The sequence below is a fragment of the Symphalangus syndactylus genome, chromosome 5, assembly GCF_028878055.3.
Source record: "Symphalangus syndactylus isolate Jambi chromosome 5, NHGRI_mSymSyn1-v2.1_pri, whole genome shotgun sequence".
Classification (NCBI taxonomy): Eukaryota; Metazoa; Chordata; class Mammalia; order Primates; family Hylobatidae; genus Symphalangus; species Symphalangus syndactylus.
This window is the reverse complement of record NC_072427.2, coordinates 57,275,500-57,290,295: the sequence shown is the minus strand read 5'-3', so window position 1 is coordinate 57,290,295 and position 14,796 is coordinate 57,275,500. Positions and strand designations below refer to the sequence as shown.

General features: G+C 48.6%; 1 protein-coding gene across 2 annotated transcripts; it reads left to right on the top strand.

Moving 5' to 3' along the window:
* Positions 1-532: 532 nt before the first annotated feature.
* On the top strand, positions 533-14,153 carry LOC129482566 (golgin subfamily A member 8S-like). Of its 2 annotated transcripts, none has more exons than XM_055278567.2 (19): positions 533-667; positions 2,354-2,473; positions 3,360-3,419; positions 3,601-3,681; positions 4,533-4,571; positions 4,834-4,881; positions 4,970-5,054; positions 5,150-5,254; positions 6,275-6,390; positions 6,498-6,605; positions 6,801-6,879; positions 7,254-7,486; positions 7,741-7,812; positions 9,040-9,115; positions 9,547-9,611; positions 10,180-10,280; positions 10,363-10,463; positions 10,559-10,714; positions 10,800-14,153. In XM_055278567.2, the coding sequence occupies exons 1-19, from the start codon at positions 584-586 to the stop codon at positions 10,973-10,975; spliced, it is 1,905 nt and encodes a 634-aa protein (XP_055134542.2). In that variant the 5' UTR covers positions 533-583; the 3' UTR covers positions 10,976-14,153. The 2 variants fall into 2 exon arrangements, with proteins under 2 accessions (XP_055134542.2, XP_063496331.1); XM_063640261.1 differs by lacking the exon at positions 7,741-7,812 and adding an exon at positions 9,867-9,929 and having other exon boundaries at positions 5,150-5,256; positions 6,304-6,390; positions 7,254-7,489.
* Positions 14,154-14,796: the final 643 nt, after the last annotated feature.

Genomic DNA, 14,796 nt, shown 5'->3' with positions numbered 1-14,796 from the left:
GTTTTTCCACCAAAGAGAATCATTGTGATTATTTTATCTTATTGGAATGTTGGATAATATAGTCTGCTTCATTAATGATCAAGCATGCTATGGATTTTCCATTTTTAGAGGATCTGTATCTCAGTTAAGGTAGTACTGGTAATTTTTTTACTGTATTTGAAGATGAAAAATATAGGCCAAAATCATAGACCTTACATAGAAACTGGGTAATGAAGACAGCTCTGGAGGAACACACAGATACACATACACAGAAACACACACATATATATATAAAGTATACACACATAACATTTTTAAAAATTTTAAAGCAAAAGCTGGCCCCTCCCCTCTCACAGAGTGGGCACGGCAGCGGCTGCATGGGCAGCTTTCCTTGTGAGCCACAGGTCCCTCTGGACACACTGGGGCCCAGCCACACCCCCCCTTTCCCTTTCATCTTTGTCATTGACCAATGGGCTTGGAGCATTAAGGCCACACCCCTATTCTGCATTCTACTGGGTCCCTGGTTACGCCGCCTCTGGCCCAGTCACACAGCTGCCTGGTAGGTGACTGGAAGCGTCGATTAGTGCTCGCTGGGATTTCGCTGATGTGGCCCCAACCCTACCTCCCTACCCACCCCACGATGGCAGAAGAAACTCGACAGAGCAAATTGGCTGTAGCCAAGACAAAGGTAAAAACGCACCAGGTCATCACCCCCCAACCCAGCCACAGATCCCCTCCGATGACAAGACCACTGCCAGAGTCCATACCACTCCTGAGGCACACCGGACTGGGCCCCCCAACCCTGGCGCCTCTGGACTCCACCCACCAAAGTCTTGTCAGTCAGCCCTGCCCCTTCAGCAAGCAGCCCAGTCCCTGCCCTCGTCAGTCACCCCAGGGTGACTTCGGGTGGGTGACTCCTGGGGATTCCCGCTCCATTACTGGGCCCTCACCTCCTGCCGCCCCAAACTCGACCTCCCTGGTCTCTCTGGGCTCGCGTCTCCAAGGACCTCGGTCCCCTAGCCCCAGGCCCCACGCTCGCCAGTCATCCCTGGGTGACTTTGGGCTGGTGACTCCTGGAGCTCCCTGCTGCACACTCTGCCCTCCCCTCCTGCTGCCTCAAGGTGGACCTCCCTGGGCTCTTTGCGCTGGCATCTCCAAGGAGCTGGGTCCCAACCCTGTGTTTCCCTCCCCCATTGTGGAGTGGCAACTCGGACATTGTGCTGATGTGGTCCCTCCCCCCCGACCAGGAGGATTGGAATGTAGTGATGTCACAATCCACCTAGGAACTGTCATTACCGCAAGACCAGCCTTTGATCTTATGACCCAGTCCCCTAAGCGTTGTCACCCCATTTCTGATTCCTCTGGTCACAGCACAAATTTCCAGCTGCAAAGGGAATGTAGATTATGGGACCTAGGAGCAAGAGGTTTCAGGCTGCCTTACTCCCTTAACATAGACATTGACAGTGGGAAAAGCCTACACTTCCCCCATGAGCTGAAAAGGTTCACAGTGTCTCTGGGTGGCAATGGGATAATTGTTTTGGTTTGGTTTTCTCCCAGGCTTCTACTTTCCAGAGAGATTTCAACATTGTTTTCTCAGTTCTCTATCTCATATTCTAATTCTCCATGGTTCTGGGACCAGACTGCCCTTCAGTCAGTGGTCTCTGAAGTGAGATTTGCTCATCTTCTGTGGAATAGATCTTGGGAAACTGAACTTGACAGCTTGAATCTTGCTCATATTATCTCCACCTTGGGTAGTTTGAGTGCCACAGGATAAATGTGGGACATCTTTCCGAAGCATCAGTTTCCCTTGATTCTCTTGAGATCAAGAGAAAAAACATGAATGTACTTAGGGATGACAGTCACATAGGTTTCTAAGAGTATACCAGACTTCTCTCTGAAATGAGACTTGGTTTGTCCTCTTTCTGCTAAATTCCCAGATTTAACAAAAAGGCTGCCTTCTGCCATGAGGACACATTGATATAAAAGTTTGAGAGGTACTGGTGCACTTCTTCACACTAACAGACATGTGAGAATGTCTGACTCTAAACCACACGGCATACAGTTCCTGCCTACTTAATGTTTACTTTTCTACCTCTGCCTCTGGTTTTGGCCCCTGGCAGCTGCTGATTCTTGGCAAAACCTCAGAGCTTGGAGTCAGAAGACTGAGTTTCAAAGTCACAGTATCGCCTTTTTCTGTTTTCTAGCCATGGTATCAATCCCTCTCAGTCACTAAATGATTGTGACAACACCTTGTACTGTTGTTGGTGTCATTACATCAGATGGTGTATAAGAGTCTTTTGTAAAAACTGTAAAGGAGGATGTGGCTGTAGGGGCTGACAGTTCTCATGAGTATTACTGCTCTTCTTTCCCACAGTTTAAAGAATATTGGCAGAGAAAGAGCTGTAGAGTTACAGCAGGAGCGAAGAGGAACAGGAAAACAAATGGCAGTATCCCTGAGACAGCCACTTTTGGTGGTTGCCAGTCACCTGGGGATGTGAGTCTTGGCTGGCCAGGCTCCTGGGGACAGGGGGCCCAAGGGGCAGTAGAGGGTAATTACTAAAATTGTGGATGGACTGTTGGGTACTGGTTAAGAATTCTGGGTTTGGCCGGGTGTGGTGGCTCACGCCTGTAATCCCAGCACTTTGGGAGACCGAGGCAGGCAGATCACGAGGTCAGGAGATTGAGAGCATCCTGGCTAACATGGTGAAACCCCGTCTCTACTAAAAGATACAAAGAAATTTGCCAGGCATGGTGGCGGGCGCCTGTAGTTCCAGCTACTCGGGAGGCTGAGGCAGGAGAATGGCGTGAACCTGGGAGGCAGAGCTTGCAGTGAGCCGAGATTGTGCCACTGCACTCCAGCCCGGGAGACAGAGCGAGACTCTGTCTCAAAAAAAAGGAATTCTGGGTTTGAATCCTGCCTCTCCGTCTGGGAGGGATATGATTTACAGCAATTTGCTTGAGCTCTTTGGGCCTCTCTTTTTACATCTGTATAACAGAGGTGGTATTGTTTGACTTCCATTTGTGAAGTTTAAGTGAGATTTGTTATTGTGGTTTTTATGTTAATCCCTAGTACATAATACATGGCCTGCTGTAAACACCCAGGACACCCAGCATTGCTGTTTGATTTTCCTCATCCCCAGTCTCAAGGGGAAGCCAGGACAATGAGAAGAGTCACTTGCCATCAGGAGTCATTGAAAGGGCCCCCGGGTGGGATGGTGGGGAGATAAGAACCATGAGAGAAGTTGGCACAGAGTTATGGGACAAAGGTCCAAGATAGGCAGAAAAGAAAATGTTACCAGTTGATGGGGAAGAAAGGAAGTCAGAGGGCTCAGACACTGAGGGGGACAGAACATCTCCATATGCACTCTCATCTCTTGTAGTCAGCAACAGGTTTCCACCGGGAGGGCCCTACATCATCGGCTACCCTGAAGGATCTGGAGGTAAGAGGCTCTGGGTGGAGGTGCAGTGACCCTGCAGGCCAGCCCTCCAACCTCCTCACACAGCGGGGACGAGCTGCCCCTCTGCCAGCTGAGACAGCCCACACACCCCAGCCCTAATGATTGTTCTCTCTACCTCTCCCCAAACTCCTGCTCCACCTCCTCCTCTCTGCATGCGCCTCAGAGCCCGTGCCAAGAACCGGCAGTAGTCTGGGATTCAAGGTCCGTAAAAGTCAACGAACTAAAGAACACCATCGAATCTTTGGTAAGAGTTCAGTGGGGTCCCCTGATTCCATGCTGCCAATCCTGGGCTGGTTTCCCCTTAGGGCCCTGAAGAAAGAGCTGGGGGCCCCTGGTGCCAAGGGTAAATAGGGAGCTGGGGTGCCCAGGCCTCACCTGGAGGGACCCCAGAGCATGCAGCGTGGCTCTTCTTTTGCTGCCCTCTTTGCCGACTCTCTCCTCTCCAGACATCCCTGCTCGAGTCCTTGCTACACACGCCCTGGGGTTGTTGCCTCTCGGGGAATTGCTACCCTGACTGGTTGTCAGGGGCCCTGTATTTCTGCTGTGACTCAGTCCCTAATTTGATCTTCGATTCTGGACAAGCCACCTCTCCTTTTTGGGCTTGTGTTTCCAGAGGAGGTAGTGAGTATCAAAGGTCTCTGTTAGCTCTGAGAGTCCGAGATTTAAAGGCCCCCTAGAATGGAAGCCTCAGGGCCAAGGGCTCTGTCTGTCCTCTTCCATCCTATATCTGCTGTGAAGAACCATACCTGGCCCGTATGTGCTCAGTAAATGTTTATTGAATGAACGCACTTTTCTAAATCACAAGCTGCCAGAAGGAGGGGCCTTTCTCAAACTCCATCTCTAGGGGTTTATGTTACTGTCCTCTCAAGAGAGTCCTGATTCAGACTTTGAGTTCTGTGGCTGTGGGCAAAAGCCAACAAAGACCCAAATCCTCTGTCCTTGGGAGCTTGAGGAGAGTTTACCGGTTCATGTTCCCATTATGTCTGAGAACTTTGCCTTTAAAATCCATTCCTGGCCCCTGCCTACCGCTTCCTGGTCTGGGGAATAGAGTTGAGGGGGCCACCCTCCATCACCTTCATTTGACTCTCCCCACAGAAACAACAGAATAAAGACCTGGAACATCAACTGGAAGAAGTAACGTGATTTCCTTTCCTCGCGACATGACTGCTGGGTTTGGGGGGCACTCAGACATAGAGGCCTCAGTCTCATCTCACCCACTCCCAGCCTGGGGAAGAAGGCTCACTCCTCACATTCCACCCCATCCCCACAGGGCCTCTCATAACCTGGTCCCACGGGTGGGCCTGTCCTGGGGCATTGGTGGCATTCTGGGGGCGTGTCTCTTGCTGTGCCATCTCTGCCTCCCCCTGGTAAGAGCTCTGTCTTCCTCTTCCCATAGGAAAAGAAAGAAAACAAGAAGAGACACCAGGCCGAATGGGGGCTAAAAGTGAGTGGAGGGTGTGAAGTTTCCTCCTGTCCTCCCGAGAATGTTTCTTTCCTTCTCTTTCAGCACTTGCTTTGTTTTTCTCCCAAAGCTTCAAATCGCGATACTGGACAGAGAGAAAAATGAGCTCCACACGGACCTGTGTCGAACAAAAGGTGTTCTCAGACACTTTGAAGGTAGGAATCTGGGCACCCTGTCATCCTTCAACCTGGCACTTTGACAGGTCTTCAGGGGGAGTCCTTTGGGTCCCATCTCAACTCTCTCATTGCAGAAGAGTCCAAGGATCTGGCAGGCCACCTGCAATGCTCATCGCAGTGTATAGGAGAGTTGGAGCGGGCTCTCTCTGCTGTCACCACCAAACAGAAGAAGGATATCAGTGTGAGTTCAACCACTTGCCCTGTCCCCTGGGTGCCCGGCTTCACAGATGGAAGAGTGAGCCTAATGGTCCCTTCTGCAGGATGGAGTGTCCTGCCCAGAAGGCAGCATGGCCATTTCTCGCTGCTTTTGTTTATGGTTGTTAGAGGCAGCATGGGGCTGAGTCAGCTGCTGTGGGTGAGTTGGGGGGCACTGTGGGGAGTGAGCACTGGACACAGAGCTTGGAGGCCAGGTGCCCGCCCTGCCCTTACCTGGCTGTGGTCTTGGCCAGGTCCTAGGTGGGGTATTGGGTACTCGTACTGTGAAGGTACAGAAGAGTACCTTTAGTATGTTACCATTTCTGTAGAGAGGGGAAATGTGTGTGTGTGTGTGTGCGTGTTTGTGTACATACTATGATAATAGACATAAAACATGCCTGAGAATTGTTCATAAAAAATTCAGGAGAGAGCAACAGGGTGGCTGGGAGATACTTCCTTTCTGTACTTTCTGAGTTTTGGACTATGCGAATGTATCATCGTTTCAAACAGTGCACATAAAGATTAATTTTCCCCTTCTTATCTGTGCCCCCACCCCCCCAGCAAGAAAAATGGGCTTAGAGAATCAGATAGACCTGGGTGTTCAACTCCCAGCTCTGCCTAATTGATCTTAGGCAAGCACTTAACCTCAAATACTCCCTGTTTTTTCAAATACACAATAGAGGTAATCATAGTAACTGTCTCCTGTGGTGGTTGTGAGGATTAAATGGGATTGCTAGCATGGTACCTGTTGAAGCCCTCCATAAAGGTTCAAACAGTGGTAATAATAATAGTAGTAACAATAGCAATATTATCTGATCTCTCTGGGCCTCTGTTAGCCAGCTGTAAATTCAATCTCTTTCCCTGTCCCTTCCAACTTTTCTGAGTTCTTTTAAAAACCAGACTATGGGCTTGGAAATGCCTTGATCTTTACTGACCGAGTTGTTTATTGAGCCTAGCCCTGGCCCTTTTAAGGGGCACTCTGTGGAATGTCCCGGGCTCCCCAGATCGAAACTTCTCACTCTTCACCATCCAGTTCTCGAGCCGCAGTAGAGAACTTAGCTGGTGGCGGTTAAAGAAATCCACAGAGGAGAAGGCACGGCTGAAAACACAGCTAACACGGGTGAGGTTTTGCAGAGGGAGGGATGTGGAAGGAAGATGACCCCAGGTGGCCAGGAGCAGGTGAGGACCAGTGACAGCCCTTCCTAACTTCTGTGCCCATTCTTGCAGTTGAAGCAGTTGCTGACCCAAGTCCAATCAGAACGAGATCAATATGTTTGCCAAATAGAAGGAGAGAGGGCCCGGTGGCAGCAGAGGATGAGCAAAACGTCGCAGGAGGTGAGATCTGACCCTTCGGCCACCCCACCTTAGATAGGTCACTAGATCTTTCTGGGCATCTGTAAAATGAGAATAGTACGGCCAGAGGTGGTCATGGGTCTGGGCTTTGTGGGGGTGGGGGCAGAGAGGGAGATGGGAGCCTGCCCAGCCACCAGCCCCTCTCTCCAGGGCCCTTTCCCTCTGTGCTTTGGGCAGATTGACACCTTGAAAAAGTCAAAAAATCACTATACGCATCGGTTAGAGGAGCTGCAGTCCAAACTCAAAAATCTGATGGGTAAGATGGGGCTGGCATGACCTGGGAGCAGGACTGGCATCAGAGGGCTGTGGGGGTGGCTTAGAATCCCCTAGGGAGGTGGGTGGATGGAAGGGAGAGGGAGGCAGAGGGAAAGAGGTCTGTGCCAGGAGACAGCAAGTCATCATCTCTATGAGCCTCAGTGTCCCTATCAGCAAAGGGGGCCCATTGTCAGCCATCCATAGTTCTCTCTATCTGAAAGTGGCTTTGAAGACAGGCTACCATTCAGGTGCAAGGAATCATTAGCAGCGAGGCCAAGTTTGAGGAGCCTGAGAGGAGCTGTGCACCAAGAGGAGGGTTTTTGTTTTGTTTTGTTTGAGAATCCAGAGGCCCTTATTGTCTGCTTCCTTTCTCAGCTGAACCCTTGCCCCCGGAGCCCCCAGCAGTGCCCTCTGAGATGGAGCTGCAGCACCTGAGGAAGCAACTCGAGAGAGTGGCAGGAGAGCTCCAGGCCCAGGTCGAAAAGAATCAGCGCATAAGTCTCCTGAACCGGGTCCAAGAAGAGAGGCTTCAGAAGCAGGAGGAGAGGCTTCAGGAACAGCAGGAGAGGCTTCAGCTGCTGGCCAAGTCACAGAGCGTCTTCGAGGAGCTGGTGCGTTCCCCAGCTGGGGAGCCTGCCCTCCTCCCTAGCCCTCCGGGCCTTTGTTTCCCCACCTCTAAAACGGGGCAGTGTAGCCCTCACGTGAAATGTTACTTCTAAAGGCACCTGTGAACCAGGTGGCTGTGGGAGAGAGGGGATGATTTTTCTAACCTGCCTCCACCCTTCCTGGTGCCATGGGAGGCAGACACCAAGTTCTGGGGTCTCCAGCTGCAGTGGGTGCTTGCTGATTGCTTCTCTCTGTCCTGAACAATGAGAACAAGAGCACCCTGCATTTGGAGCAGCAAGTAAAGGAGCTACAGGAGAAGCTGGATGAGGTGAAGGAGATGGAAACCTCCACCCCATCCAAGAAGGGCTGGGAGGCGGGCACTAGCCTCTGGGGAGGGGAGGTGCCAGGCCAGAGGCAGCTCCAGCCTGGGGGCTGGTGACCACAGCACCCCCCAGGGCATTCCTGTGGCTGTTTCTTGCTTCCCGCCCTCAACTTTTAGAGGTGGGTAGCCCTGGGCTCCTCCCAGGTCTGGACATCATCATCCCAGCTAGAGGCATGGAGCCCCCCAGTCACAGGGGAAGAGACAGTGCTATAAGAGGCTCCTTATGCCAGGCGCAGCGGGTCATGCCTATAATCCCAGCACTTAGGGAGGCTGAGGCAGGAGAATCGCTTGAGGTCGGGAGTTTGAGATCAGCCTGGCCAATGTGGTAAAACCTCATCTCTACTAAAGTTACAAAAAAAAAAAAAAAAATTAGCGGGGCATGGTGCACGTGCCCGTAATTCCAGCTACTCAGGAGGCTGAGGCACGAGAATTGCTTCAACCCAGGAGGTGGAGGTTGCAGTGAGCTGAGATTGCATCACTGCACTCCAGCCTGGGCCACAGAGTGACTCTCTTGTCTCAAAACAAAACAGAAAGACTCCTTACATTAAAACTGGATTCCAGCCTCCGTTCCACTGGTCACCATTCAAGTACTTTGCATCTCTAAGTCTCTGTTTCTTTAACTTCAAAAGGAAGTCAGCATTTTCCTTACAGAGGTGCTGAGGATTAAATGAGAAGAGGGTGTGAGATTTGAGGCTGGGGAAGGAGGCACGGGGTTCTAGGAAAGCGAGGCAGTCACTTAGGCCTGGAGTAAAGGGACAGGGGCCTGGGCAGCCGACAGAGCCCCCACAGTGCCCTGGCTACCCTATTAATGGGCCCAGAATCTGGAAACCAGCCACCACGTGCCCGCACACCCAGGGTCTTCCTGCAGGTGGAGCTGAAGAGCCAAGAGGCTCAGAGTCTGCAGCAGCAGCCAGACCTTTACCTGGGCCACCTGCAGCAGTACGTGGCCACCTATCAGCAGCTGACCTCTGAGAAGGAGGTGCTGCACAGGCAGTGACTGCAGCAGACCCAGCTAATGAACCAGCTGCAGCAGCAGGAAGCTTGGGGCAAGCGGTGGCCAAGATGGCCCGCCAAAAGTTGCAAGAGACCCAGGGGAGGGAGCTGCAAGGATGGGGCTGTGAGGGGGACGACCTGGCAAACTCCATCCCTTCTCACTCTTTCCTGGCCCCTTAGGAGCGCCTGGAAGCTACCAGCCAGCAGAACCAGCAGCTAACAGCCCAGTTGGGCCTCATGGCTCTCCCTGGGGAAGGTACGGGAGACCGCTCAGAGGAAGAGGAGAGAGCCCCAGGAGGAAGGGGGGACTGTTAGCAGCATAGGATTGAGGAGTTGGCAGAGACCTTTAGAACAGCTGGTCACTATGCCGACCGGGTGCCTGCACTAAGTCTGGCATCAGCGTGGTGACCTCCTGTGAGCAGGGGGCCACCAAGTTGCCTAAGGATGGCTGAACTGGCCCAGGTCAGAAAGGGAGCAGGTCAGAACTCCCACATCGAGCAGTACTGGGTGTGTGCCTGGGCGGAATAGCAAGATCTTGATTCTTAAAAGTAAAAATAAAGAACAGCAGCTCATTCCTCTCTGGGGAGGGGCTGGCTCAGGGTTACACAGTGAGGGTGGAGGTAGAGGTGGGCCCACGGTACCTTCCTTGTTGGGTTGTCTGAGGACCCCTCTGGCCACCCCCCACAGGAGATGGAGGAGAACCTCAGCCCATGCCGAGCGTCCCAGAGGACCTGGAGAGCAGGGAGGCCACGGTGAGCCTGACTCCCCCTGCACCCACTTTGCCACCTTCCTCTGTGGTCCCTGCAAGACCCCTTTATGCTCTTAGATTTCCTTCCTTCTGATTTCTCTGGACCCTCACCCCTTCCGAGAGCCAGTGGTCAGACACCATTTCACCTGTGACCAACCGGTGCACTCTCTGAGGCCCCAAGGGAAGGGGCTGCGCTCCAACTCTCTGCCCCATTTCTTCTGTGTATGCCCCTACAAGAATGCTCACGTCTTGCCCTCAGGTGGCATTTTTCAAGTCCACTGGAGCCAGTGCCCAGGAGGAGCAGGCACGGTTACGAGAGCAGGTGAAAGAGCAGAGGGTGTGCTGCCAGCACCTGGCTCACCCGGTGGCCTCGGCCCAGAAGGAGCCAGAGGCAGTGGTCCCAGCCCCAGGGACTGGGGGCGAGTCTGTGAGTGGGGAGACCCACCGGGTCCTGCAGGAACTCACGGAGAAGCTGGCCCACACCAGGAATCCCCTCCGCCTTCTCCATGACTTGAAAACGCCACCTGAGGGCAGGTCACTGCCGAGATGTGACCACAATATTTTGGCTCCAGATCAGCTTTATGGACCACCTGGAGGAGAAGGCAGACCTGAGTGAGCTGGTGAAAAAACAAGAAATACGATTCATCCAGTACTGGCGAGAGAGATGCCATCAGTGAGTGGGAGGCCAGGGCATGGCAGGGGGAGCTGCAGGGCCGTCAGAGGGGCCCCAGTGTCTAAGCCCTGTCCTCCCGCAGGAAAACCCATCACCTTTTAACGGAGCCAGGGCGCCATGCCAAAGATGCGGCACTGGGAGGAGGAGATCATGAGGCTGGCCCAGGACAGGGAGGAGATGAAGGTAGGGTGTGCAACATCTCTGTGGGGGTGGGGGTGGGGGTGGGTGTGAGGGTGGGCGCAGGCAGTGGCATGACAGCTGAGCATCCCTCCCTCCAGGTGAAGCTGCTGGAGCTGCAGCAGATGGTATCGGGGCCTGTGGCGACGACAACAATGGGCACAGAAAATTCCTGGCCGCTGCCCAGAACCCTGCTGATGAGCCCGGTCCAGGAGCCCCAGCCCCCCAGGAGCTTGGGGCTGCAGACAAGCATGGTGGTGAGTAGAGCCCTCAGGCGGGGTGGGCAGGCAGGAAGAGGGGGGCTCCCACTGTGCTCAGATCCCTGCCTCCCTCTCTCCAAAGATCTTTGTGAGGTGAGCCTCACCTCCTCTGCGCAAGGAGAGGCCAGGGAGGGTCCTCCCTGTGACAACCCTACTGCACAGCCGATCGTGCGGGACCACCAGGAGCACCCAGGCTTGGGCAGCATTGGCTGTCTTCCATTCTTTTGCTGGGCGTGGCTGCCGAGAAGAAGGAGATAAACATCATCATCATCAAAGAGCTGGCCAAGAAATTTTTAAATAAGAAACCAAGTTATGGGGTTAATCTCCCACACAATTCATTTCGTTCATTTGAATGTTAGAGCCACTCATGATTATTTGTGTTTCTATTTTATAGTTTAAGTTTATTTGTAAAATGTTAAAAGAGAGTGGGTCTCTGTGGCTTTCACTGATGTTCACTCTGGCATCCTTTAGTATTTTTCTCTTTTAATTTCATAATTGTAGGTCATTAGCATGCATATCGAGTTTGCCCTTATGTGGTGGGAGTTCAAACACGCAAAGACCCACTCTTTGCACAAAACTGTTCTCGTTGGTTTGGAATAGGCTGCCATGCTTTTTTAATGTTATTGCAGCATGTATATTCATTACAGAATTCAGATAAAATTTGCCTATGTTCTGCTAGTGTTTGATCTAAATCACAGTGAGCTCTTCATTAGCTCAATATGTGGTTTGCCCCCAAGTGTGCACTGTTTATTACTTTGTAATATGCCACTATGAGTACTGACATTTAGAGTTGTTCAAAGGCCGAGAACTGGAAACAGCCTTTCCTCCATTTTCTGTGTATTGGTGATGGGAGTGTCATAACCTTTTGGGGGAGCTTTTTAAATCTCACAGAAGAGGAAAGTGGCCTGCTCTGGCAGGTATGTGCAGGATAGAGTGTGTTTCATCTGTCCCGGTGCCAAGAATTAGCGCTGTATTATGGTGGTTCCCTTAGGATTTGTATGTGCTCTGGGCTCATGAAGATACTGCATCATGAGCTGCAGCAGTTGTACTCTTTTTCGAAGACCTAAAAAGGGATGATTTCTGAGGAATGAAAGGTTCCCATCATTGACTGTGGATGTGGAAAACCTTACTTAGCTTAGAGCATTTGTATCTATAATACGTTTTAAAGTCAGAGTTCATGTTACCTGTTTTAATCACATGACTACATGCCTCAGTACACAAAAGGGCACTGGTTGGCATTCTTCTTAATGTATTTAGTGAAGATCATAAGAAATCCTTTACGAGTTCAAATGTCCCTGGAACAGGCATACAGGCTCTAGCCAAGAATGAATTAGAGTGAAGGAAAGCTGTGTGACGCCTGGCATTCCTCTCTGTTCACGGAGCTTCTTTGAAGCTGATGATTTTACCATCTAGACCTCTCTGGCTAATACCTATTCTTCAACCACCTTGGTTACTCTGACATAGGAATTTACTTCTTTTCTTTGAATGGAAAACACTTTAAAAAATAATAAGAAACATTATTATGAACTAATACGTGTGACAGTACTTAGTTGAAACAAAAAGGAATTTTAGTAGACAGTATTATACTATCTTTGAAAATCAAGGAGGTTTATGAAACTTAAAATGTTTACAAACTGCAGCGCAATCTACTGTTTGTGAATGTCGATGTATTATCAGGAAACGTGTCTATACAATCACACAGTTATATTTTCTTACAAACTTCTTTACAAAGAGTGAAATATGTTTCTGTACCTCTCGGTTTCAGTTAGGGACATGTTTTGTGCAATATGTATGTGACTGTGCCTATGCGTGATGAATGAATGCATTTCAGTCATATATTGCCTAAATCATAACTTGATGATGCTTGGGAAAGACTCAACAGTTCAAACTTCATGAAGTTCTAATGTCTGTGTTCCAGAACACATCACATTATTAGGAGGTAGGGAGATATGTATGTGTGCTCCCTGGGGTGGGGATTTCTAGTTACTAGACCATCTCCATATTTAGCATTTGGCATCCTCCTGATACTTCTATGACATTAACAGGAGAGCAACAATATGATTTAACCAATGGAATAACAGATTTGCCGGCATTCACTGAACGAGGGCAAATATTCGGTCCTTGTGACTTCAACTGACTCTTCCAAATTTTATGAATGTATCAATGTATTAGATAAACCCAGTTTCAGAATGATAAAGAAAAAATGTTAGACCAAATAATGCAGCTAATTAAGAGTGGAACAATTTCTAGCCCGTGGGTTTAAAATGCACTTAAAGTCCTGTTCTTGCCTTTTATTTTCTGAACTTGCCGCTTTTGCTTTCTTTGAGTTCAGTTTAAAGACAGTTACTTTAAGAGCATTTTAAACCCTCGGGCTAGAAATCAGACCGCTGTTAATTAGCCACATTATTTGGTCTAACGTTTTTTCTTTTAGCATTCTGAAACTGGGTTTATCTAATACATTGATAAATTATTTCAAAGGTACTTTTATCTTTGAAATCACTTCACTTTTACCATGATAAATATCAGTGATTAGGAATGACCTTCAGATAGCTTTTAGCATCTGTAAACAATCTGACAATAATGTGTTCATCAGGTGCCTATGGATTAAATCACACACTGGCATATTTAAGGTGAAGGTCAGTCTGGAAAATAAATTTACTATATTGACTGAAATACCACTCTTTGTGTAGGTATTTGTCATATATTTAAGAAAAAGCTAAAAAGAATGGAAATTGTATGACAATAACTTAAGTCTTTCTTCAAAGTGCATGCCATCTTTTGAGATACCTCATTCAGCAGAGTATTTGTGCTCTTCCTCGTTCAGTGTAAGGCAGCTCTCAGTTTGCTTCGAAGGCGACATTGGAAGGTTAGAGTTAATCAGAAACATAGAATTTTATAATGTGAGTTGCACTGAATACATTTTAATTTCTGTAGGAAAATCGAAACACCTATTTAAAGACTGCAGTATGTAATAATTATTTTAAAAGTATTTGATTAAACCTGGTAGATTTTCTAGAAATGAAAAAATATCAGTTCTAAACCCAAAGCTGAATTTTAGAAAATTTGAAAATGTAAATCAGTCCTAAGCATAATATAGTTTCTCTAAAACTTTATCTTGAAGAGTTATTTTAAAATAATATAACTATTAAAAAATTTAACTGCTATCTTAATGTTCTGAAATAAGTGAAAACATTTTAAAATGTGAATACTGCAGTAAAAGAGAAAGAAACGGTGGGAAGGAAAAGCAGAGAAAGAAAAGCCAATTCCAGTCCAAAGCTTTATTTGCCAAGTTTCCTTAGAATGAATTTTACTAATTTATGAAATCTTGTAAACAGAATGTGTAATGGAAATACTGAAAGATTTTTTCCCTAGAGTGGCATTATTGACTGCTGGTGTGATGCTACTGTAATGTAATAAATTATTAAATTGTTTCAAAGTGTTATTTTTGCCTTAAAATTTTATTTTGCGTTTCCTGAAAACTATAGTATTAAAGGTGTTGATACTGTGCAAATGCTGGGCATGCTTGCCATGAGATAATGTGTTTCATTTTTACAAAATTGAAATATAACTATGCAAGTGTTTATTAAAAGAACACAAAATAAAAAAGTTATGGGATTAAAAAAGTTGTGGGGTGAAAAAGTTATGGGATAAACAATGTAAAAAAGTTGTGGCAAAACAACTTGTGGGAAAAAAGTAGAAAAAAGTTTTATGAAAAGTTACAAAAAAAAGTTATGGAAAAGAAGTTACAGGATTTTTTTAAAAAGTCACGGAATAAAAATAAAAATTAAAAGCAGGCCCCTGTCAGCAAAGCCTGGAGAAGTGGGGCTGGAGTCTCCACCGCCACCATGTCCCTACCACCCCTTCCCAGGCACCCCTTTACAATTAGGGTAGCAGGACAAGACCTCTGTCTAATGGGGAAAGACAAACAGACCCTTTGCCACCTTGAGCAGGGCTGAGTCCCTAAATTTCTGGATGATGATGATTGTTATTTAAGAGCCAGAGGCTGGTGGAGTTGGTTTGTTTGGAGGAGGCCTGATGGCCCCCTTACTCTCACCATAGCAACTTTTCCCTCAGGGGGC

Excerpts from the sequence above, each read along its gene's own strand:
- LOC129482566 (XM_055278567.2), top strand. The coding sequence starts at position 584 with ATGTGGCCCCAACCCTACCTCCCTACCCACCCCACGATGGCAGAAGAA. Across the intron at positions 5,055-5,149 it reads TGTTCTCAGACACTTTGAAG|AAGAGTCCAAGGATCTGGCA; the intron begins GTAGGAATCTGG and ends CTCTCATTGCAG. Across the intron at positions 10,281-10,362 it reads TGGCGAGAGAGATGCCATCA|GAAAACCCATCACCTTTTAA; the intron begins GTGAGTGGGAGG and ends GTCCTCCCGCAG.